This window comes from Anticarsia gemmatalis, chromosome 24 (assembly GCF_050436995.1).
Source record: "Anticarsia gemmatalis isolate Benzon Research Colony breed Stoneville strain chromosome 24, ilAntGemm2 primary, whole genome shotgun sequence".
NCBI classification, from domain to species: domain Eukaryota; kingdom Metazoa; phylum Arthropoda; class Insecta; order Lepidoptera; family Erebidae; genus Anticarsia; species Anticarsia gemmatalis.
Window position 1 is genome coordinate 8,184,676 of NC_134768.1, and position 27,420 is coordinate 8,212,095.

The 27,420-nt window shown below is 34.1% G+C and overlaps 1 protein-coding gene across 1 annotated transcript; it reads right to left on the reverse strand.

The window, feature by feature from the left end:
* Positions 1 to 183: 183 nt before the first annotated feature.
* Positions 184 to 26,840, reverse strand: Zip99C (Zinc transporter Zip99C). Its single transcript, XM_076130259.1, has 8 exons — positions 26,266 to 26,840; positions 12,590 to 12,703; positions 5,991 to 6,290; positions 4,767 to 4,906; positions 4,217 to 4,337; positions 3,828 to 3,913; positions 3,624 to 3,693; positions 184 to 3,335 (listed from the first exon to the last, which is right to left on the reverse strand). Exons 1-8 carry the CDS (start codon positions 26,423 to 26,425, stop codon positions 3,160 to 3,162), a joined length of 1,167 nt encoding a protein of 388 aa, XP_075986374.1. The 5' UTR covers positions 26,426 to 26,840; the 3' UTR covers positions 184 to 3,159.
* Positions 26,841 to 27,420: the final 580 nt, after the last annotated feature.

Sequence of the window (27,420 nt, forward strand, 5' to 3'; positions counted from 1 at the left end):
CCTTTACGCTAATATTTTCACGACGTTCAAATAATTTACAACTAGCCAACTGCACGGAAGTAGAGAAGAACAGTTTGCAGACCTATTTACTTCTGAGAGCACGTAAAGCCGTTAGTCTTGCGTCTGCCCACTTATAAAGTTACGCATCTAAATCTGCTATAGTGATGACAAGAAAACAAAACATTCCATTCTGATACTTTTTATTTTCATTTTAAAACTTTTTTCTTAATCATAAGTCGTTGTAACGACTAAATACTCGTAAATGGCATTATTTATCACATTATATTAAATGGCTACTGTTTAGTAGTACATATGTAAATATTCATAACAAGTGCTTGAAATATAACAACAAAAAATAAATTTAATTGGATAATAGTATGAAATAATCTTATCGAACAAAAGTCTACTAACAATCTGTTATGAAAACTCAGCTAATGTCTATTTCGCAATTATTTTTAAGACTTGAATGGAATTAAATATGGGTTTTTAGTGGTTTTCAATAGTTTTTGTAAGTAGTGATTATGATTTATAACATTATTCCATACTAAACTGATTATTCACAATAACTGTTTAAAAATAAATAATGTAAATTGACATTTACATAACGCACCCGTTATAAAGATTATTGATAACTAAAGCCGGAACTTTTGTGTAAAACATTCAACAAAAACGCGAATTTATTAAATAACAGGCAAATATATTTCTGAACATTACGTAAATACATAGAAATAGTTGTAAATGTCATTGTATTTACTTTAAAGACTGCTGTAAGTTTAACGTGCACACATGACATACGAACACGCATTTTCAAGCGTGCGTAGTTCTATAGAAGATTACTTATAACTTTCGCGAATTTAAAAATACAGTAAAAGACAACTTTAAATAATGAATTTAATCCATAATGCTGCCGGTTTCTGATGTACATTTAGCGGTAGTTTATTTATTCAAACTGTAATTTTTATATGAAACCGGGACTAGTAAAGTAAATAAAATTCGTATTTTTGATGAACATTTCATACATAAAGTGTACGGTTTAAAATAAACATGATTACGTGAATAACTACATTATTATAGAAACAGAATAAATGACCAGTACTGCACTAGCATTAGTAAGACTAAGTGATAAAGTATTGTGTAACTAGACGACTATCACATATAACAGTGGAGGACTTTGTACTATTCACTAATATACTTAAATTATATGAGCCTTTTGTATGCATTTTAACGTACAAACTGGTGGTAAATCATAAAACTAAGGCAAGTATGGTGTAATTTTGTTTATGCCTGTGTTGTTAGGGTTTGATCACCCAAAATATGAATATGTATTTGCAATTTACCCCTTCAGTGTATTTACTGAAATATTAATAATTTTCTGATTTTATGGGTATGGAATTCAAACCGTTTTACCCATTCCCAGCAACACTCAAAAGTGTGTCTCAGGATTGTATTTTAATCTAGTTCATAGTGTTTTAAATCATATTTATAAACCGGGTGTTAATTTTAAATATAGTTTTCTTTACTCCCACGTTTATTTCATAAAATAATCCCACGTTATAGGGGAAAGCTTTATAGCAAGCTGTTGTTGCCATACATAAAATGCACTTCAAAGGCTCTAAAAATGTACACATTATAAACTCATAAGAAATATTTACAATATTTTACAATTCCCTTAACTTAAGATGAAAACAATTTCTTTTTTGTTATATTTTCCTATTTTTTAGCAATTCAATGGCTTACATGAAATATTGATTAAAACTATGTGATTTGGTTTAATAAGTGATACTTGTATTTACATAACAGTAAAATTGGTATATTACTTGATTATTATAATCGATTATATGGTGCATAAATCAAGTATGCATATCGTGATTCAAAGTATTTTGTAAGAACATAATAATAGAAATAACTTGGTAAAGTATGTAACTTCCTTAAAAGTTTATGTTTTAGAAATGATATAAAGATCAATTTGTTTCAAAAGATTGGTTAGGTAAATTACACTTATATATAGCCTTGCCTTATATGTATTATATCAGCTAATCAGCAACGGAGAAGAGTTTATCTATGTGTGTCTGGGCTTTATACAGAAAGTAAAATTTGTTGTTATCAAGAAAAAAGGCTACATACGATTTTAAAAATGGAAACACAAGATTGACACGATACTTTACCAAAAATCTCAATTATTTAGTACATATTTACTAAAGCTATATACACTGGGTGTATGTAACATTTCATAATGAATTATATATAAATACGTAGAGTATTATTTAACTTAACATTAAGCACTTAAGTGTAACTTAACTCCACATAACACAGTCTAATTTTAATTCAATCATTAATACTTTTATGTCCATTAGGACTTTAACTTAAGAATATAAAAATATATTATTCTTAAGTTTATAGCCATTGGTTTGAAACAAACGGTATTATACTACAATTGATTTAAGGCCAGCCTTTTATATCTTTTTGAAAACATTTTAAAATTACCAATGGCTATATTATTTACATTTATAAATATCAAACGTTTTGGCTTTTTACAGCGATATTATGTTCACACAAATTTATTTAAATTCTTAACGTGGTTACGTTTTCTAATGACATGAATGTCGTAAAAACCAAGAGCTTTAAGGTAGTGAAGCATTCGAAAATTATTTATTAACGTGGGATATGGCAAGAAAAGTCGATTGCCACTTAGTCCGTGTCCAGAAGGGGGATCCGGAAGGGGGCTACTTTGCCGCGATTCTTTCGTGCGAACGTCTATCCACAAAGAGCGTAACCGTTGCGCGGTTTTAAACTCACGCGAAGGTTGTGGACGCGGTGTATGGGCGCCTAGAATCTTGGTAACGCGCAACAAATTCGCACGAGTCGATTCGCTGAAAATTCTGCTTCTGGACACGGTCTTAGAGATGTATTTGCTTTTGATAATTATAGCAAAACTAGTTTTGCTGTAAAATACCTTCACTTTAGATTTAAACGATCGTCAGAAAGGTATTTACGAAACGCCTTTTTTAACTCTGTTTTGATTTATAAAGGGTTTTTGTAACAAATAGCCTTACATCATTGTTCTTTGCTGAAATTTCTTAGCACAAACCTCTAAAATGGTAGTTCTAGCTCATTTTATTACTCATATCTCAGGTGAACATAAATACATCGCCAGTACATTTATCCGAAGTAGTGCGTCATGGCGGCCATGACGGCGATGCCGGCGAGCAGCGCGGCGAGGTGCTTGAGCGACTGGCGCCGCTCGGGCTCGCGCAGCAGGTCGGGCAGCACCGTCACCAGCGCGATGTGCAGGAACCCGCCCGCCGTGAACGGCACTATCCATGATGTCTTGGCCTCTGGAAAAAGAACATGAGAGTTGTAAATAAATAAGTAAATAAAATAACTGTTTTAAAGAAAAATAATAAATAAAATCCGCGTGTCAAAAGATTTTTGTTTTTAATATTTTTAAGTAAATAAACTTTTCCTGGACTTAACGATTTTTAAACCAATTTGAACCAAGTCGGACTAATCGTTTTGATGTTTAGCGGGACAATTCTATGGATATGATTGAAAATGTGCATATTATTATTAATTAAGTTACATTTACTTTTCCGTACATTCCTAAAACCAATTTAGAAACTTACCAATGGAATTCCTAGCTCCACTGAAGATTACAGCTGTCATAGCACCGATAAGACCGGCTGCGGCGGTCGCCTGAAAGTATCAAAATTTATTGTTAGTTAAAAACTTAGTCTCTCACAATAAAAGTTTTTAAACGGCCATAACATCCGACGATTTAATTATCTTTTTTGAAAATGTTAATCAAAACGTAAAAAACAACAACTTACAAGTTGTGCTTTAGCTGCCTCCCATCTGGAGAAGCCACTCTTCAGCAGAATGGCAAAGTCACCCACCTCGTGAGGAATTTCATGCACTGAAAATAAAATAACCTCTATAATGTATCTGATAGATCAAGTTAACTTCATCGAACGTTGAAGTTCTTGAATATGAATAAATACTTAAGTTTAGTATTTTTTACATTTGAGGGAATGGCAATATCATGAATTGCTAATCACACTTATTTAAGGCTTATATAAAACCATGTGAGGTCTAGAAGATACTAGGTCGATAAATCGTGAAGACAATTATAATATAATAAATATTATTAAGCGTATCAAGCTTTTAATGGGCTCTTTCTAGAATACAACAGCTGATGGCGAATAAGCAAGTAAATTACCTAATATAGCGAAAGTGGTAAGTAGTCCGACCCTGAAGCCGACGAGGAAGGAGCCGCCTACCGCCAGGCCGTGAGTGAAGTTGTCAATGGAATTCGCCATCAAGTTCAGATACCCTGCCACCTGCAAACAAGAGTAAAGCAAATGAGTATCATAGTGAGGATGGTTCACATGCTTTTAACGATTTATACTGTTTATTTTTAGTTTTAATTGATTACAATTGCCTGCTTCTAGGCTAGAAACTCTCACAGACTTGAGGGTTGTACAGATATAATAATCCAATTTATAGTTATAGATTCCAAATCAGAGATCTCTATAATAGTTAATTTTCGATTTCTATTTTATCCTTTTTCTGTCTAACTTTATCCTGCTTATTCGTTCTGTTATGTCCTCTCCCATACAAAACCTAGCTGTATTTTCTATTTGTAATACATTTTATAGCAATGAGGTTTCATATAAATGGTATTACAAAAAAAATACTCTACACATTTCATCACTAGTATAAACTTATATACTTCTACATGCAAAAATTGTATTGAGTATTGTACATACATCTTTCTTCTCGCTCTTCTCCTTGGTGTGTTGTTGCGCCTTCTCTCTCGCCTCTCGCAGCAGACACCTGCCCATCCACCTGTTGCCCTTGTTGCAGCGCACTGAACCATTCTGACTGGTTACTGTGTTGCAGCAGACTCCTGCAAATAACATGTACATGGAACTATGAGGTTTTGTATCAGATCAGTAGTTTTGGAGAACTTAAACCTTTGATATTGACAAATCGAGTGAAGTATTGGAATTTTTTCAGTAGTTTTAGAATATTGTGATGAAAGGCTGTTGGAGTAATTATAGTAATTTTAACAAAGATCTTAAGTAAGAACGAGGCAGACTAAAGCAGTGTTTTAGTCTGCCTCGTGCTTACTTAAGATCTCCGCATAATGTGCTTCGCATAACTTATCGTCGATTGGTGATGGTCTTCCATCATACAGGGTTATTGCAGTGATAAATTAGTGTAGAAGCTTTGCAAATATATAAATAAATGACTCTGCTAAACTTTTAAATTCGAACCCTCGTTCTTTGTCAAATTATGATTAAACCTTTATTGCACCATATATGTGACTTTTTCGAAGTTTTAAATGGAATGTCATAGTATACTTTGCAAGTCACAAATTAACATATTATTATTAATTTGTGAATATTAGTCATCGAACTAGAGGTTATTGTCATTTTAAATAATTATCATACAGTTATGTCTATTTGATTACTTATTATGACATATTGTATGAACAATTTACACAAAACTACTGAAACATGACCGTCTGGTATTTCGTCATACAATGAGTAATTATGTCACTAAATTTTTTATGAAAAAAATGTCTTGTCATGTAAGTAAAAATCTGTTTTTGGTAAGCATGCTTTTTGCAGAACACGGAATGAGTTAATCTTTCGATTTGACTATTTTAAATGATGATGTTCTAAGTTATGTTATATAGGAGACATTTTCTGTCGAAGAACTTAATAACTTGAAATCGAATCTGCAGCATCGCGATCTGCAATGACGTTTTATTCGATTATATGGGACTCGAACGCCACATCCCTTGCGCAATGACGATAACCACTGATATAATATTATCAGTATATACCTTCCACGATAAAACCTAGCTAGTATGCAATACAAATAGAAGCACAATACTAATAAGTTCCATGAGACAATTTAGTCTGCATGAACAAAAAACGACATTATTTTTTGCAAACTTATTTCTTAAATCAACACTATCTTACCTTTAGTATTATTATTGAAGACACACGTATCATACAAGTCCTTAGCGCTGACAGTTCCATTAGAATCACAGATGCCCTCCCCCTTATTCTTCCCTCGGAATCTTCTCTCGACTTCTAGAAGTTTCTCTATTTCTTCTATCTCTATCTGTTTGATGTTGCCGTTCTGCTTCACGTGATTCTTCTCCGGTTTCTCCTCTTCTTCTTCCTCTTCGGATGTGGCGAAGAGTTTTTCTACTACGATGAATACTAACATGCCGCAGAGACACCATAGTCCGCTTTTTAGGGAGACGTGTTCGCCAGCTGTGGAATAAAGAAAAGGTAATATTGATACGACATTTTTAAGGTATGTGTATTACAAGTAATGATCAATTGTCTAAACGATTAAGTAAACGATTAAAGAAAATACGGAGCTTTGTGTAACAAAAACAGCTAAACTGCTAAACAGTGCTTAATGGAATACAATCGAATCAACGTACATTTAGCTTCAGGTATGTACAGGGAACCCAGTTGTCAAAGCCTGGCTTTGCGAGAGGAGATCCGTGCCAGGCATTAGGAAATGAGAATAGTGATTTAAATTGGCCATGTAATTTTTGATGTCGCTTAAAATACAGTAAAAGAAAAACAATTAATTTGCCTAGCTAAAAACTGTGTATAACAATTAATTTACTCGTTTCCAATTAGCCTAGTGATCGACAAACTATCTGCGAGGTGAATTAATGTATGACAAGGTGACGACTGAGGCAAAACCATATATGATAGTAAGTAGTATTTGTCTGGAATCTACATATCTATGTATGCATGGATATGAATGTAGCTAAAGAAGTTTATAGAAATCGCAGCATAGCAAAAAAGTATGCACTGCCTCGAAAATTTGAAGTAGCAAAGTAGGGGGGTGACGTAAAAAAATTACAGCGGATGTCCATACATCGTAAACTTAACTATAAAAAAGACAAAGAAATCTAATTTCGTATTAAAGTTTTCCTCAACAGCTGATCGTAACTTTCTTACATAATATACCTATGTTCCGGCTAGTTGACCAGATTGATTATACACACACATGACTCAATGTTTATTCACCGCCTATCGCTCGGAACACAAAACTTCAACACGTATACAATTAAAACTAATCTTTATTACTATGTAATAACGTTTAATTTGTATCGCACAATGACAACACAAAACCTCAACCCGTTAGTGTATTTATAGTGTCATTGTATTATCATTAATGTTAGGTTGTGTACGGAATTATCTGTGGTTTAAAGATGACTGCAATTGGAGTACCTATTGTGAATTTTTGATTGACTGTGTAATGACTTGTAAAACAATTGACGATATGAAGATAATTGCAAACTGGAGATTATATTTTATACAAGTAATTTTATGAGTAGGAGTTTCTATCGGCAGAAATGCGAGAATGCATAATAACATCGAGTAGCGCTTAGAATACTTTAGATACATGTTTTTCTATAATTTTCGGCATATTGGCGAATTTAAAAATAAACTTATTATTGGCCTATTACTATTACATCGTGATGAAATCTTGCATGCCAAAATTTTATTTAATTCATATATTGAAGGCATGCAAAGTCCCCAACCCGCACTTGGCTTGCGTGGTGGACTCGAGGCCTAAACCCACTCTCGTTCGGGAGGAAACCCTTGCCCAGCAGGGGGGCAGCATTGAACCAATATTGGGCCTTAAAAAACGATTCAAAATAGTATCATATTTGCGACAGCAAGGAAAACTCGGAAATACCTGGTTTGGCTGGGGACATGGGACGACCCACGAATGGCACCGAATAGAAATGATTGGCATCAACGGAAGAGGGAGAATATCTATGCCCTGCAGTGAGTTAAAATCGAATGTGCATGCTGATAAATAATGAATACGAGATGTAAATGTACGATTTGTAACGTTACTTGTAAAGAATCTTTAAAATTAACTCCCAGTAGAGGAAGTTTTTATTCCTAGATGTTTTGCGAGTGCAGCGGCAAGTAAACTAAATAGATAAGAAATTTAGTTAGGTTACTTGTAGAAGTTGTACATGATATATTTATTCATGATCGTACTAGTTCATCCTGGAACTAGTTTCTATCCAGTTCGATGAGAAACGTAGAAGCTAACCTGCGGTTTTATTTTGATCGTAGATCGTTTGATTTTGCGATATATACTTCCCTAGTAGTCTTAATTTACTATAGATATGTATTATTTAGATTTATGTAATTCCTCCCCATTTTTTACATAAAATTAGTAACTCAAAGAAAGAAGTAAGAAGCAGAGAGACATCTAGGTTATAACATAATTTCTTTCTCTTAGCTGAAAAAGCCTGCCGGTCACTCACTGTACACAAATATTCAAAATTCAGAATTATGTATTCCTCCGATAGCCGCGATCTATCGATAAAACCTTGCAGTAAGAGCAATTATCTTGAGGTCAATGGCTGCAAGATCTTCAATACATAATGAATTATGGGAAAAAATACCAAGGCCTTGTAAACACTTCCTTAAATTCTTTGGCAAGGAAAATAGGTAGACGTATTATTTATTGTTTCATGGCGCCTACTGCACTATGTAATTAAATACCTTTACAACTTTTTTCTTATTATACATATTATTTCAGTTTTCGATTCCGAGATAGGTGTGATTATTTTCATTCGTCAGGTCTTTTGTTTTTTTACGGAAAGACGGACAAGAAACTAACAGCGGTTTTGTAAAATTATATCACAAAGTCAAATAAATACGTATTAAAAAAACCCGAATCTTCATTTTTCTTTTATCTTTACTTGTCATAGTTTTTATTATTTACACAAGAATATTTCGGTAGACAGCGATGCGGAGGAGTACTTCAACGCAAAGGGCACTCTCCCTTTCTTTTCTATTTTTTTTAATTTAGTAATAATATTCTGTTTTTTTGTAATTCTGTATATAAGATTATATAATTTAGTTTAAATATACTAGCAATTCATTAGTTGTACCAAAAAACAATGGCCTATTCGAACTGTTATAAAAATAATCCTTTACCAATAGGATTATGCATGGATAAATTACAAAATTAATTACCGCATGACAATCACTAGTTAATAGACGTAGATAAATAAATTACCTATTTGATATTGAAGCTTGTGAATGACGACTCAAGTACCGATGCACTCGTGTTGTGACACAAAACCTCAACACTACACTATTTACTATACCTATCAAACTATGGTATCTACTATGTAGGTATATATGCTACTAGCTGACCCGCGCAACTTCGCTTGCGTCAAATAAGACAGAATAGGTAAAAAATTTGCCCGTTTTTGTAACATTTTTATTGCTACTCTGCTCCTATTGGTCGTAGCGTGATGATATATAGCCTATAGCCTTCCTCGATAAATGGGCTATCTAACACTAAAAGATTTTTTCAAATCGGACCTATTGTTCCTGGGATTAGCGCGTTCAAACCAAACTCTTCAGCTTTATAATATTAGTATAGATATACTACGTAATAGAAGGAAAAAGTACCGCTTTACAAATGAATGAGTTATGTCACAATACTCGTGAGCTATTTATGATGGTAGTAAATATTGCAAATACCATAAAATAACGGAAATTATCGGAAAATAATGTTTTTATTTACGGTATTGTTTTGTGGACCGAGTAATTCTTTTTGAGATAAATCAATTCATTTTTATCAAGCGATTCTATTTATGGTAATAAATAAGCCACCGAAACATTCAAAATTATCAGCACATTTAAGGCCTGCTTAGCTATTTAGTATTATATATTATATTCTAACCGCGATAGTTTAAAATGTGTATCATTGAAACAAGAACAATGCATGTAACTATAGCAAATATCCTGAAAATAACTAGGTTCAAACTTGTGTTACAAAAGAAAGCTATTTTCAGTATTGTCTATTAAGTACATAATTATATTTCAAGTGTACCGAGTACAGCAGTCCTTAATACTTTTACTATTGAACAAAATAAGCTCGACATTACCTCTCATACGATAAACTTAGTACTTGTACCAGAAGTAAATAACATTATTTAAGTCTTTTTATTATTAGTTAACCTTGCAATAGCTGAACCCTTTACACTCGCTTGTAAAGTGTGGCAGCGTATCAGAAAACCTACAACAATGTCGATACAGCATTGACAATGGACTTAACATACATACACACGTATTTACATGTCATTATCTACCACAAATATGTTCTGAACGGGGGCGTGCACATTGGCGAAAGAGTTGAATACTTGAGCACTACTCTTTGGTCTCTTGGGTAGTAGGTTAACAATTATTGTTGGATATAAATTTGTTTTTCTAGAGGATTTCGTTATAACTTTAATTGTTTAACAAATATGTCATTAAACAAAGTTAAGACGTAGCACAGATTATTCCAAAAATGCATGGGAAGCCATTGGTGGCCAAATCTTGTCATTTAGTATTTAACTTTTATACTAAAAGCTATAATCTTCCGTTAGTGTTAGTTAAACTCCAAGTCAGCTAATGTAGTTTACAATTCAATAACAGTATGTATAAAACGCTAAAAGATTTTCAAATCGCACGTTCCTACACAAGTTAAGAGTCAAGACAACCGAAAACGCGTATTTCCGATTCGCCAATGTGTATCAGTTCTTACGAACAAAGTATTTATGTTACAATTGCTACTATTTATTTTAGCTTCCAGTTTTATTTCAGGTATATCAAAATTTCGGTGTAACTCGTCTTATATTTACATAGGGATTTTTCTTTCGTCTAGTTTGTAGGCATTAAACGATACATGCTTCCTTGGAACACAAAACTTTGTACAGGAAAATAAGTGATGACCTAGAAGCCTAGAATTTCTTACTGGGAAACGTACAGACATAATTATAATTTTTATTTATATGATAAATTGTGACGGTATTTTCCTGGAGTCTTGGAATTGCATTGATTATAGGTAATTGAACTTACTAATTGTTTTGACATCGGTGAAGGAAGAAATATTTGTTGCAATTAAATATCCAGAGATATGATGGGTGGCTATTTAGTAGAATTTGTTCTGGGATTCTGAGTATTTCGGGGGAAACCAAACATGAGTTTTTAACGCAGGTTAACAAATTTTACTCTACATTATTTAACACCGAAAAGGAGATTAAGAGACAAAAAGAAATGGCTGAATGAATTATATTATTAGACAAGTGCCAAAAAAGGTTATTTTTTGGAATAGATGTGCATATGGATGTGGATGAAGCAAAAGAAGTTTGTGGGAATCATGACATGAGGGGGTTTTTGGTGTCTGTCATCCATTAACCATATAAGCTGCGATGCCAAGTTTCCAGGTTCCAGATATACGATTGCGTGATTCCGAACAATATAACAGCGACATTACATAGTGACTGGCTCCCAATTTAGTAATGACACCATAGTAACAATGTTTATTGATCTCTATTGTACCGCTGACAATGTCGGGCGCCGCTTTGTGTGCAAATACGAGGAACTGACATTGCACACAAACTATTGTATTTTTTTATTTATACAAAAGGTTTGTGACCTCTGTTTTGGGCCCAGGAAGAGTAGTATTTATTTGAAAAGATTTAGTTGAAAAAAGTGTGATGTAGCTTTCTAGGATATACGAATTTAAGAGAAACTGTTGACAAATAGTACAGAAGCACGGAGAGATGTCGTTTTTGCGTTTTCAGAGAGAATAAGAAGTTGAATAACAATGTTTGGCTGCTTAGTTATATGAATTAAAATGTAGGGCGCCGATACTGTGACTCTATCTGAGCGTGGTACACATAATGTGCGGTTTCGTTACTTGAATATAAATTAACTTATTCAAATGGGTTGGGTCAATGGAGAATGTTAACAAATTTGGATTATTAGCTCTCCATATTCTCTGCTAAAAATAAAAAATACTAGTGAAAGAATTACTTTGATACGTCAATTAGTTTCCGATTTATAAGTAAAACAAGTTGTAACCGCGCGAGTCGGTGTGACGTCATTGTACATTACGCTAAGTCTGGCTCACATAGTCTTTTTTAATAATATTTACTATTATTACACTTTAAATATAATAAGCAGACGAAAACACAACAAAATACTGCATAAGCTATTACATCTACGGCTGGAGACTTGATATTAAGCGGGACGCGGCCCGCGCGGCATGGTGTACTATGACGTCACGCTGTTAGCGGGACTCGATATTTTTTGAAACTTTGAATGCTTGTAAAATCAAAACTACTTGGTATTTTTGACTGAAACAAAAACTAGTTTGCATGTACATGTACAGGCTTTACTGAGTCAAAATTTCAAGCGATTTGGCATACCTAGTAACATTCTCCATTATAAGTTTTCATATATATCGATAAAAGAGTTTGTAAACTTTGAAAAATTATCAATTTTCATCCCGTAATAGACTAACAGGTAACAGGCCGGGGTTAGTAATTGGATCCAAATCTTTTTACTACATAAATATACCAGAATTTAAAGTTAAACAGCAATAATTATACAGTTTTGCAATTATACAATTTAATTAATAGCCTTCGGAATTGGCCCCACCGCCATTTTGGGGGAAACCCTTGCCCAGCAGTTGAACAGTAATGAGTGAAAACAATATGTATGTAGTGTTAACTTACGCTTAGTATTCCTAAGATCATTCTCCCACGCTTCGGGAAGCAGGTGGAGGAACACGTCTCCCAGTAGACCGCCGACTGCGAAGCTTAGCAGTATCCTTAATGTAGCTGCACCAGCTGAAACAAAAGAGAATTCACTTATAATTTTCATCAAAAAATACATAAATACAGGTAGTTTTTGCCGAGTATGCTAACACAGGTAAAATCGAGAGTAGAACTAAAGACCTATAAGAAAGAAAAATATAATAAAAGTAGCTCGCGCTAAAGCGTCGTTATAAGTGTTTTCCTAATTGCAGATTTATTTAAATGAGTAATGTCTTCCGTAGTTAAAGATTTCATAATTTCTTTTGAACATCGTGGATTTAATTTACCGATTTATGTTTTGCCGTTTCCGTCAAACATTTACAGCGTGATTAATTTAAAAATAATTGTAGTTAAGTGAGGTTTGAAGAGAAACTCTGTGTGCTTTGAATAATCAAGGGATAGAACCAGACTTTTTAATGACTCTAATTATAAGTCTATTTACTAAAACTTCCATCGATTTCTACAAGAACCGATGCATATTAGATAAAATTGAACGATTTTGAACGGCTTAAACTCCTATCTTAACCATAAAAATAACTGTTCTACAATGACTACATAAGAAAATCATATCATTATTTTGACATAATGGCAGCCACACATATTAATAAATAAAACGCATTTAATCCAGATCGCATACAACTTTGTAATTGTAATTCACGATGCATCGCCACAAAGGTTGTCGCCGGCACTTGGCAACGAGCTCAGTTGTCAATATCTTTATCTTACGAGTGAATGATCATATCTTATCTCATCTAGATAACACGGGTCAGTGTTTTCCGATGACAGCAGCGTGTTTTGTTCGTGGTTAGAACAAAAATAGCTGATATCCGGTTGTATTTAAAGATATTTACTTTGTTGCTGTATTAATGCCTTGTTAAGTCTGATGGGGGTTTTTGCTTCACCCCTAGGGACTAGACTTTTATGGAATGGTTTCTTTGCCACAATTAGGGTGCTTTTCCACCAGAAATGTGCTATGCTACGTTGCTATGGATCCGTTTGATATCCACCATCAGATTCATTGATGCATACAGCTTAGCACTGGTTGAAACGGATTCAACTATGATATGTTTTTATTGTATGGATGTGTGCAGCTTGTGACTAGCACTAAGAAGATAAGGTCTGATGTAAGCAGTAAAACGCACATATTTTTGTGTCTTTCGACTGGAACAACAAAAATAAACGAGTAAACTAAAGCTAAATTATTTGGCAAAGAACAATGTCGGTGATGACAATTTTATTGACGGTTTAGTTATAAAAATCATACTCGAGTTTTGTGAATGGCCTTGGGATATATTAATGGTCCATCATTGGAACGGCTATGGACTGATTTACATTTTGCGTAACCTCGATACAACTAGGATGCAGTGTTACATTGATATCAGTTCAGAGGTGATAGGAACATTTCATAATTATTATTATGTTTATACATTGATAACGAAAGTAATTCCCCACATGCAGTTTATTATAATTTAAAATAACGTTGGGAAGGTTATATCTATCGTTATATTGCTTTCAGATGAAATACTCTACTATGATTGATTCGCAAAAGAAGTTTGTAGAGGCGTTGGTGTTCTTTACAGTTTCTACCAATAGCTGATTTTTGATAAAACAATACAGATTTGTATAAGGAAAAACAATGCAAAAATTACTTAGTACTATTCAAACATGTGCTTTATAATATTATACAATGTAATGTGTGAAATTGTACACTTCACGCTGTATTATAATAATAGGCAAGCATTTACAGCTAATTAAGTTAGACATGGACCATTAAAAACTATTAAGCAATAATTTTTTAATCATTAACTTTCTTTTCCTCGCCCACGTCTATTGTATTCTTCGTATGTTTCGTTTTCTAATCAGCTGCTTCTTGCCATATTAAGAGACACAAACTTAAATAGATTGTATGATACCATAATTTTAAGCGGGAGATTAAAACTCTTTTGTTTTTTAAGAGATTAACACTGTTTTGTTTTTTAAGTCTGTATGTTACGCTTTTACGAAACTTCTCAATCAATTTATCCAACCGAAATGGTCAACCTAGAGTCAAAGTTGTTCAAGCCGCCCGAAGGCCTTTGACTTGGCATAACAACTGTTATCTTAATTGGCAACAACGGGGACCGACTTTTTACGTGCCCTCCGAAGCACGGAGACGCCTATCTATGGAACGACAGTCTCAAGGTTTACTTAACCCACAGATCGTTTACGGATCATTAAGCGTAACTGGTGATGTACGGCTCAAATTTTGAAAACAGTCGAAATAGAAAACCGCATTCATAAGGAGTCTATAAAAAGATAACTGCTACTTAATTCTCAAACAGTATTTGATAAAGCAATAGACGTTATCACTTAGAAATCAGTGCGGTAATCGACAAGCAATTAACTGGTAATCCTATTAGATACGTTATCTATGAACTGCTTAAGTGTTTAACGACATTTGTACTTGCTGATAACAATTCTTATTAGGAGACAATTGGATATTTACTTTTGTTAGAAAGTTTAAGGTTACTTCGGGCTTCTGGATACTGATTTTTGTATTTTTATATTTATCAAAATTGTTATATTTATCAAAATATGTTTATTTTATATGCCCATTGCCTGAAGTAAAGGTGTTAAGACTTTATGTTACCTGGATAGTCTTTGAAGAAAAGATGTTTCTCTGATAAAAAATGTAACTAAATATCAAGTCGATATACGATATTTTCTTTAATTAGCGCTAAGTTTGCATTACGATTTCAGATTCCAAAAAGAACTGGATTCTGGCACATAACATGGATGACTGGCGTAAGCAAGGACACAAGCCTCCTCTTGGCTTGCGTCTTGCTGTTGATAGAGAAAATATGTTAACAATGAATGTCAATAATCTAGGCATTAGACTAGAGATGACATTGTTTATCCTTATTGTATAGGTCGTCGACCTTATTATTCTTCTTACACAAAACAAGAACAAATAAGCGCAACGATAAAAGAGTTTATTAAGAAATGTTCAATCGACGGGCATGTCACGAATGTTATCGTACGTTTATAGAGTTGTTCACACTTACGCTGATAATGTTCGATTTGTCATTGGAAATCTCGTAAACATACGATGAGATAGCTATCCTAGCTCTGTCGTCAGATAAGTGCGGAGATCAATCAGATAATATTGTGCTCTAACATCATAAAGAATGTAAGTTCAAAGTACTTTTTCCTTTATGTTATATTTTAAATTGGAGGAAAGGTGCAAGCATAAAACAACATAAGCGAAGGAGAACTTCTTAGTGGGTGGATAGCTTTACTTGATGATAAACAAAGGTTTCTTTTCGACTTTAGATTTAAATGTGGACATTACTGAGGTTATTTAAACACACAATTTTGGGCGATTATTTGCAGACGTGCCTATTAGTGGTCGTTTAATATTTAAAAATAGCCTGAAGAAAAAAGTTGAATCTTGCGAAAAACGCTAAGGTTGCTCATTAGTTTTACATACAGCATTTTCGATAAGTAGAAGAGTGGAAGGAGGTCGATCTATTTACACTCAAAACCAAGGGCGATCCTATCAAAAATGTAGTTCGATAACCAAAACGCGGCTGTGACCTGGCCGACCTCGGCATGTCTACTGTCAACTGACCTATGAATTATCACCGACCACGTCTGCCTTATCTGTACGTGATGCGGCGAACGTACTGATAACCAGATACCGACAATGTAACACTTGTCTGGGTACAATGGCTTCTGACAGATGTTATGATTCTGAGGATATCTGAAGTAGAGATGTGTTGCCGATTCTGATATTGAGGAAAGACTACCAATATGGTTTATTCCTTAGCTTTACTAGTAACGGCACCTTCGAATCATAGTTGGTTTTCGAGATACCCAAAACTATTCCTCTTCAAGACGCTAGAAATCTATAAGTGGAACCTATTATAGCATATTAGTGTTAAAGAACTCATGATATTCTCAGCCAGTTCAACTTGGTTTTCGATGTGAGCCTCGATATAACATTTTGAGGTCTTTTCCGAAAAGACCAGGGTATAATAAAATGAAGGGTTTCAACAAAACTGTTTTTAAAATAAGTGTATAAAATATAGCGTCAATTCATTGCAATATTATCCATCCTTTCTTCCCTTCCAAATGGGTAGCAGATAACCGGATTATTGATCGATTATGTTTTAGACCGGAGATGTTCGATAACGGTTTCCTCAAGTATTGATAAGTTTGCAGACGAAAATACACTGATCAGCATCTGATAGGTACGTGCAAGATAAACAATGCATCTGTCAAGAGTTCTGCATCATCTGACTTATTGCAACCACACGTCAGTTTGCTTGTCGGTTGTTTGAAAGAGGTCCATTGTCAAGTGCCAAGTTTTTATTATTGCAAAGCACTTTTATTCGATGAACAGGTCTTCTTCCGTAGCCCAAGATTCCTACCTCCCACAGCTGACCATACAACAGCTATCAAAATTTGTTTAATTAAAAAATATATCAACGCAATCAATCGTGAAGTACTCGATACGAAGTGATACAAGAAATAAAATGTAGGGAATTGCGTTACAGTGACAAATAAACACGAGGGTGCCAAAAGAGCACCATGGAATCGAATAAAACACTAGCATAAAAAGGTGTCTAAAACTATTCCTTTATTCAAATCCTAGTTTTTAAATTTCGCAATTCCGAGAACGATAAAAACCCAACCATGTGCGATGTTTTTTCTCAGAACACCGATGGACAAAGGGGCAGACTGGTATGAATGCCAATAAATTGTAGTTACGATCGACCAATGTATCACATACTTAATTTTGTCACTTGCCAATGTTTTTTATTATGATGCATTCAATGTTGGGTAGCAACACAATGAGCAACATCAGATAGCTAAAAGTTATTGGTTTTTGTATCCTTTGCGGCGGTATGCGATGGGCAACAAAAAAGTTAAAGCACACCATGTTGCTTGCTGTCAGAAGCTGTTTATAAAATTTTAATACTGCGAAGGTTAGTAGAATGCGTTAGACATAATGCTAGACAAAAATTTTCGTTTCTGCATTTCATTTCTGCTCCGCTCATGGTTTCTTAAGTTTTGCCTGAGTTGTTGTATGCAGGACAGGCATAGTTTGTAGACATGAATGAAGCATAATTCAGTAAATACCAAGAATAAAACACAGAAACAACCGTCCTCATTGTTTCTGATTGTTTACGCAGTGTAAGAACTACACTCGTTAATTGATCGAATACGTTAAAGTGTCATTGGCACCGTAAAAGAAAGATCATCAATGGAACATGGGCAAAGAATACTATGATCGTTTAAAGCAAATACCAAGACAAACTTGTGGCTTAGAACCTGCCCTCTTTTTCAAATTGGAAAGATTTATGTTCAGTAGCTTAAGCACGAATTAGTCGGCGATAACCAGTTTTCGATTTAACATTATCGTATGAAAATCTATGGGGGAGGCCTATGTTCAGCAGTGGATGTCCTATGGCTGAGACGATGATGATGATGACAAATCAAAGGTTCCTACTGCCGGTTTACGACTTTAGGAACGTCAAAGTTTCGTCAAACTGACAAACGGTTTCGATTCAAAGGTAAACAGAAATATTGTAAATCAAAGTTAGAGTGCTTATTCAATTCACATACAAATTGGTATCGAATTCTATACTACCTACAGAGCAGTCAGACCATCATGTCAGAAAATATAATGTGGTCAAGTTTACCCGTAGGTTGTGGTCCAGTTGACAGAAGACTGATAAATCGACAAGCACACACAATTTTATTGTTAATATTAAAAGTGAATTAAACCATTCCATAAATAATTGCATCCAGCGGTCAGAATATCAATAAGTACCTAGTTTATTTAACAAAATAACAGCAATGGATTAAGGAAAAAAATAATGGGTTTCTTTGTCAATTGTTATGCTATTTTAATAGTGAAGATTAGCCTATTGTTACAGTCATGTTTTTTAATAGTAGGGTACCTACCTAACTTAAATGTTATGTTATGTTTGTCGTTAACTTACGAAATTGAATGTTTAAGCTGGATTAAAGATTAAAAATAGGTGATAAGCGAAGTGTAACATACTGATATAACAAATATTTGAAGGAGGAAATTAGAAAAGTAGTGGTCAGCTTGAAAAAAAATTAAACGAACGCCCACACTTCCTCGTTTTTCTACTTTTAGGGCTATTTCAGACGTACAAAAAGCACACTACAACGACAACACGTGGTCGGGTGGCTATTTTCCTATTGAAATGAAATACAATTTACACGTACCACATTTGTACGTGATTGTAGTACTTGTAAAACCAGCCTTAATTCAGAATTTCCCGCACCCAAAACCCAGATAACGTACAAAAAAGACGAATTACCTGAATTACGAACTGTTTTCGTATAACTTGCACTAACTGTTTACATAACGCAAGAGTTTCACGACAGTTTGAAGGCCGTTCACGAAAATCGAGTGACTGTTGTGAAATGTTACGTAAAACCACAAAGACAAGAAAATTTACATTGTCATCGTCGCTTTTTAAGTTTTTTCCGGAAGTTTCAAACTATCTTGCTGCTGAACACAAGACTCCCCCAGAATAAGATTAGTTTGTTTTTAAGTTCTTACGCAGGCCTAGTGCGAAGTGAGAGCTCTCAGATATGTTTTTAAGATTAATATGTAGTAAGTATCGAGGAATTACAGAAGAGTTTTGTATGAATAACGTAACATCAACGGTTAACTTACAATCCAACAGTTGTAATTTTACGCTAGAATTTAAGGAATTAGTACTAGAACATCTTAGTAAGTTAGCGGTAAGTTGTCAACTATATTTGGTCGATAAAACCAGAAATACAGCTTTTTGCCTACCGATTCCGGTTCAAATCAAACAAGTTCATAGCCCGTTAGATCGAGATGTTATGTTAAGAAAAGAACCCACTTTTTTACTAGAAAGTTAAAAATGCAAAACATTAATTGCATGAGAAAAGTAAGTTAAGTACCATTCATTGAATGGTTGAAGAGATTTAAGGAGTACTAATATTTAAACGCAAAACGACAACGATTTCTGCCAAATGAAAAGCCAAAAATAAAACATAATGTCCCATTAACCTTTAAAAGCTTTTCCTAAAATAGATTTTCAATTTAATACGAGTCTTGAAGGGTTTTCCTTACAAATAAGTTTTATCTCATAAGCTCAGCTGTGGCAGCATGCACTGAAGCGCGAAATCAATCGCTTCTCTAACATTTTATGACATTTACGCTGGTGAATTTCATGACGTGTGGGTTGGTATCGGTTAACTCAACAAAGAGAATAATTTTGTGGATACATAAAATTATGTATTTTCCATGGGGATAGCCAGAGACCAAAGAACGCCACCTGCTACGATCGCTACAAACTTTTGCTTTATTTGAATTCATACATCTGATACAAAGAAGAAGAAAATGAAACTTGTATCCACTATCTTTTTTGACCAATCATTCAGTGGCGTATTCAGGTATTTGGTTAGGGCAGTGGTTCCCAACCAGTGGTCCGCGGACCACTAGTGGTCCACGGAAGTCAAAATTTGGTCCGCAATTTTCGGGATGAATATTACACTTTATTTTTAATATACTTACATAGTGGTCCTGGCTACGAAAAGGTTGGGAACCCCGGGGTTAGGGGAAAGGATTGGGGTTTAGGTTACTCTGGGTTTCTTTTGAGTATGATAAATTTAAGCGTCATGTCAGGGTCCACCATTTGGCAAGTTTGATAAACTCTATAAAGTATCTTATTAATCTCTTGTTAAATTGCAGTTGGCAACACAGGAGTACTTAGAAATTCGTCTCGTGTGAATAGCAACGGTACCAGTTGGCAGTTACAAAGAACTAATAAAGAGATATAGGTCATACTTGTGGCGGTTAACAACCTCATATTAATTTATGTTACGTACATTTCTTACGCTCGCTCCATAGTAAAGTTGGTGTGTAACTAGGTATTATGTATAAGGAAAATAAAGCTTTTAACGGCAAAAAACATTATCGAATCGAATAGTTCCTATAGTAATTTCTATTCTTCATTCTTATTAATGTGAGCTTCTTTCGAGTTGACTATGTAAAAATCTGTGATTGATATCTCTTAGATCTGTCCTCAGAAGCAATCAGCTTGTTTACATACTATGCTGTAACAGTTGAACTGATTCAGATGAAATTTAGCTGATAATTAGAAAATACTCCACTAGGGGAGAACAAAAATAAGAGCCGAGAACTTACGAGTATTGCAAAACATTTGTAATAAAAAAACTGTACCTACTATTTACATTCCTTAACAATATATCTAATATTGTTACGTCACATGATGGGTGCAGAGAGTTGAAATCTCGTTATCGATGTGATAAGGTGAGTATAGGTTGTACTGATAGATAACGAAGATCAATCAAACATACGATAAGATGAATATTGGTAGTAATGGTACGATTCTGAGATCTATAATGACTAGAAATATCCGATGCTGCAATCATTATGTAATAAGGAGACTTTTTGTTTCGGTTTCTGTAGTTCTGAGTTTTTATTAGCACACGCCCAAACGAGGTAGGTAAATGTTTAAGAGTACTTATTTTCTATGACACTCAGACGACTGTCAGTCTGTTTTTGTATCTAGTATCTTATAGTACGTGGGCTAAGATTTAATTTGAAGCCTAAATGGAACAAGTAACAGGTTAAGTTTTCTTTCTTATTCCATGCGGCTGTCGTCGCTAGATTACTTACTCGTTCGATTTCCGTTTGTCCTTGCATTAAATAGTCATTGAAAAGTCAAGGTAAAGTAGAACGCGTTGTTAGTGATCAATCAACTTAACAAAATATTGACACGGGGTGGTAGAATAGTGGAAAATAACGACACCGAGGGTGAAAGAAAAAGTATTATAAAAAGACCAACAAGAAAGGTAAATTAAATTATGAATGAAAGACGTTATGTATGTTAGGACAAGAGTTTCATAGCGGAACGAGCTTTGCTGGACTATATTAGTTCACGGCAAGACGAGAGAAATGGAGATCATAGGGAGAACCTTTTGTGCATCAGAGGGACAACAGTTACAGTAAAAATAAATGTAAGTAATTAAATATCATTATTTAATTCGTTTGCCATAGTTGGAAATTGAAACGTTCAGGAAACATTGCCTGACAACCACAAACCGTTATCTAACTACAAAACTTTATTTGAATATGTACAAACATTCTTCATGTTCGGCTGTTTTCTTTTGTCATAATGTTAAATAACAATAACTGACCGATATTATCCAAGACCAAATGTTTTACCAGACGGTATGTACCTACCTATTTAGAAATAAGAATATCATGTGGTTCGCTGTGCCCTTGAGGTCGGAAGCGATAATGTACAACGATGTTATTGTTTGTTTTGTAGACCGTATCGTAACATCACGGTAGGGACAATTTGTATGAGGACAAACGTTTTAAGGAGTTGGGATTCAGGTGGTAGCCTCAGATTACAAATCGTTAGGAATCATTATTCAACTCTATTTATACATGTAACTAAAGTTTTCAGTAAGTTACTAAGGGTTTGACAATCTATTATCTTCAATGAAGTGCATTCGCTTGCTTAAAATAATACATATTGTAAAGAACCCAACACAAATTTTGAGAAGGTTGACTGATGGTATTTTAAAATTCTGTTTCTGAAGAGTTTATTGATATACAGATCATTCGCCGAGAGTTTGCACAATAATATTTTAAATTCACAATAACTCTCGTAATTAGTACGAAGTGTTTGAACCAGCTACTTTACAAGTAACAAATGATGTCTGCTTTTATTTTGAGTAACGGACACTTGGTTGGCAAAGAATAGGGACTTACGACATTAGCGGAAAGTGATAGATTAGTTCTGTGTGTCGTAACAATGTGATATTAGACTGCCTCCGTGGCGCAGTGGTTTAGGTCGCCACGCCGATACCACTGCAACGGGAGGTCGTGGGTTCGATTCCCACACGGGACAATTATTTGTGCGTTCCACAAATAATTGTTTCGGGTCTGGTTGTGCTTTGTGTCCGTTGTTTGTATGTTTGTAAAAGTCCCCGCGACACAAGAGCAATTCTTAGTGCGGGAGTTGTCTTTAAAAACAAAACATACATAAAATCTTACTGCAATCTACTGTGCTGCTAAAACTGTCGCTAGACAGGAAACTGACTATTCTATCAGCCTGTTTATCGCAAAATAGAGAGTTAGTGTTGTTGCAGTTATATTTGGGAAATATATGTAATTTTAAGAATATATCATTTCTATATTATCATTACTTTTGATTTAACTTATGTCAGTGACAAATGTTTAATAATATTTTCGACTGAAAAATATTATGATACATACTAAATAGCTGCAAGATTCTGTTAAGTCTTAGTACAGGCAGGTTTTAATTAATTAAATTGCTGAGGTGCATGAAATCTTATTAACTTAAAAAGCGAAATAACTATAGCATACATTATTTCATATTTACTCTGAATAAAAAACATCAACACATCTACAAACATATAAAAAAGTGATCTACATATTATTTATTTTATTTTTTACCAATCAATTTACACATTAAATCACCCGTATAATACTACAAAATACAGGAAAGAGCACAACTTGAACTCCTATTGTGTGACACAAACACAGGTGTTGCAAGATACGATGCAAAACATTAGTTCCCACGCAAATATCAGAACAATGAGGTGTCAATAGCCTTCAACACTTCTCTGTATTGGACTACTGTATGTTTACTATTTACTTTGACTGGATACTACTGTTTTAAAGACTTGAGACAGTAGATGTATGGTGTAAGGAGTTTACGGTAAGGGAAATGTGGTTTAATAAAGGGTATATTATGAATGAAGATCATGAAAGAGAATAGACCAAAAGGAATCTATTCTTTCGGCCTGTTACAAATGATTATTTTTACTGCTTAGTTTAATGTAGAAGTGGATTTATTTGTTTAGTATATATGTATAGATGCAAGTCTTATGTATTGTCAGATAATGATACAGACAGAAAAAGTATGTGTTTTAATTACCCTAAACCAGAAGACTACAGGCTGCTTCCGGTGGGGTGCATAGCAAAACTGATAAGTTTTGCCCTGCCCCCCAACGTCTAGAGTAGCAAAGGAGGGGGTGACACAAAGGATCAGGAATGGTCGAAGTGTCAGCCAGGCATTAACTGGCACCCCCACCCCTAAGATAAGATAAGATAAGATGTGTTTTAATATTTAATGGAGAATGTTACTAGGTATGCCAAATCGCTTGAAATTTTGACACAGTATAGCCTGTATGTATACATATAAACTAGTTTTTGTTTTAGTCAAAAATACCAAATAGTTTTGATTTTATAAGCATTCAAAGTTTCGAAAAATATCGAGTCCCGCTAACAGCCGCGTGAGCGGCTGTGACGTCATACTACTTTACCGCGCCGCGCGGGCCGCGTCCCGCTTAGTATTAAGTCGCCAATCGTTGTTGTAGGTGTAATAGTTTGCGAAGTATTTTGTTGTGTTTTCGTCCGCTTATGTATAAAATAACTTATAATAATAGTAAATACTATTCGGTTAATAAAATGGATAAAGGATTTTAAAACGGGCAATCGGATAATGTACCTAAAATAAATGGAATAATGGTTCCGAATTATTTGTGAAACAAATAGAGGTTTTGTTGCTTCCGAAATCCTACTACCCACCCAACCCACTTAAATGTTTTTAATTATTACATAAAATTAAACAAATTTGGCGAAAAAAAAAATTGGACGTCAGTGCTACCTTAACCAAAAAACTCTGGACAGGCAACGTGTTAATATTATAAATTTGAAAGTTTGTGAGAATGTATATATGTACATACATAAGTACATAAGTTATACATACAATGACATACATATGTCATTGTATGTATGTATTTACGTATGTATGTGTGTACGTACGTACGTATGTATGTATGTATGTACGTATGTTTGTATATGTATGTATGTATGTAAGTATGTAGGTATGTATGTACGTATGTTTGTATATGTATGTATGTATGTATGTAGGTATGTAAGTATGTATGGATGTTTGTTACTCTTTCACGCAAATTTGACAGAACCGATTACGATGAAATTTTATATATACCTGAAGACCCAGAATAACACATAGACTACTTTTTATCCTCGAGTTCTCGAAGGATCGGGATTTACGCGGGAAGGGTTTCCATGCGGACGAAGTCGTGGGCGGCTTCTAGTATATTATACATAGGTATAATAAGTAATAATGTTAGATAAATATTTACGATCACTGCATATTAGGTATAATGAAACAGTTTTTAACCGAAATAATCGTATACTTATCGATTTTACATTTTTCCTGCCACAGTAAAATCAATAAACTGGCGATCAATCCGGTTAGAAATTGTTTCATTATAAGATGAAGTTATTTATTATTACTTATGTACTTACTTACATAATATTAAATTACATTTAGGCACAACATATGATTTCCTAGTATTTGAATTGAACATTTTTAAAAGTATTTAGGAATAATTTCAACGCACCGAGCGCGCGACCTCAAGCGGACTGTGTGAGCCAGACTGAGCAAGTGTAGAGTGACGTCACACCGTCACCGAGAGCTAGCGTCGTGCGGTTACAACTTGTTTTACTTATAAATCGAAAACTAATTGACGTATCGAAGTAATTCTTTCACCAGTATTTTTTATTTTTAAACGAGAATATGGAGTGCTAAAAATCAAAATTAGGTAACATTCTCCATTGTTGTATTTTTAAAACACAGTTATAAATTATCATTGTTTATTAAAATAGGAAAGCTATGTCAGTGTCTATGCTATTATTACTGCAGATAGTAGTAAATGTTAAAAAATAAAAGTTTGTTTTTCTAAACTTGTTTATTATTTAGTTACACAAACACTCTTTATCAACAGCCAGTATTATAAATAGTTCAGTGTTATTGTTATTACTGATCAACAGAATAAATAAATTAGATTATCATAACAAAAAAAACATTTGAGTTATGCAAAGATCTCTACCTTTTGTGTTTCAAACCAGTATTTAAACATTTTATAATTTATTAAGTGTTAGAATTTAAATACACTTCAAAACAAGAATCAATAGTAATAATAATTCTTGTTGAATAATTTCCAGATAGACTCAGAATGTAATAAAATAGTCCTTATCGTTTTATTATGTCTTCTGTCACTTATTTTTTGAGCAATAAGTAAATTGTTTGTAAACAAACTTTCAGGATATTAATTGGCTAGTTATACACAACCATACATTTTTTTTGCATGTTTAGCGCGAAGCTCGTAAGGCATAAAATTATCGTATGTATGGTTTGAGTATAAAATTCTTCGAGAAGTTTTTAATTCACAAAATTATCGCGATGTGTCAACACAATTGAGTAGTAAAGTAGTTGCGAGTACACGGAAGAGCTCGCACAGCGCCGCGCGACCGGCTGTTTCTTTGTTATAAATTATAATATTCACGATGATGCTTTTGACAAACATTTGTGTTCCTACATATTTTTATTATTTACTTTGCCAGACAGCGCATGCGCCAGAGTCACACTGGCATGAATGATGACTTGGAGAATCTAAAAATAACACAACACATGGTCGAAAAAATGTAACAAAACAAAAATACTCACGTCCATCATTGAAGCTGTCTGTTGCGTCCAATGGTATGACCAGCAACGGGAATATGCCACTCAAACCAACTAGAACTGACGCTAGACCAGCGAAAAGCCACGGGTGCTCATCTAACTGGTCCACTAACGATATCATATATTCTGGTAAATAGTCCGCCATAGTAAATTCGCGCGTTTATTCAGGAAAAGAATAATGTTCCAAATTTAAAAGTTCACAGCTCCGGTTATAGACGATATTATATATTTTTTATTTCAGCCAGCACTGTCGACACATCGTCAATGAATACAACCGGCGTATCCTATTTCGCGCGATCAACTGAATTATAATCAGTCAGTTCACTGGAGATGTTCGCATTTCCGAGTTCCGAGATAAAGAAAGATGCTCGAGAGCAGACGAACTAATCTACACTGAGACTGAGTACGCCCGACCAAAATGATCTTTTTTACAGATGCAGTTTAATGAACTTAAGAGTCGGGTATTTTCAGTTTGAATAATCGTTATTAAGTGCGCACTTCAATTATAAAATTAATAATATTGACAGTTGACACTCCGCTTGAGAAACAAGCAAAACAAATGTGACGTGATGAACGAATGAGTGAACCTGTTTGAACTTCCGCGGTTGACATAAACGAACGAGCAATTGAATGTTTGAATGAAAAATTGTTTTGTGAATGTTACCAGGTGTATAAAATTTACTTGTACGATTTTATTTCTATCCCGAAATAGGGTAAAATGGTCACTATTTACTTTATTTGTAAGGTGAATGTGCTTACAGACTAAATAACAGAGGAAATATGTCATATACATTTATTTGTTCCCAATATCATCGCAGCCACAAATTTATTTGCCAGTTTACAGCGAACAATGAGTTTCAATTAGCAAAACAATTCGTTTTCCTAAGATGTTTACGTACATTATGAGCCATTTATATGCTACAAACACTTAATGATATCTAAACAGACATAACTCTAATGAATTGGATATCATCCAACGACGAGGTAAAAATTAATAAAAGAAAAACAGTCAAATTGAGACTTATAATAGTTGTCATGAAGTGTATAACGCGTCTAAGCGTAAGAACAGCCGAATTTCTAGTCTTACGCCGAACTCTACGATTTCCTGTAAAATATAGTATATCTAAATAACGACGAGAC

Bases quoted from the DNA above. Each gene is read 5' to 3' on its own strand.
- Zip99C (XM_076130259.1), bottom strand. From the start codon at position 26,425: ATGGCGGACTATTTACCAGAATATATGATATCGTTAGTGGACCAGTTA. The intron at 12,704-26,265 runs GTGAGTATTTTT...CTTTTGTTTCAG, and splicing joins AGACAGCTTCAATGATGGAC to CTGGTGCAGCTACATTAAGG. The intron at 4,907-5,990 runs GTAAGATAGTGT...TGTTATTTGCAG, and splicing joins CTTCAATAATAATACTAAAG to GAGTCTGCTGCAACACAGTA.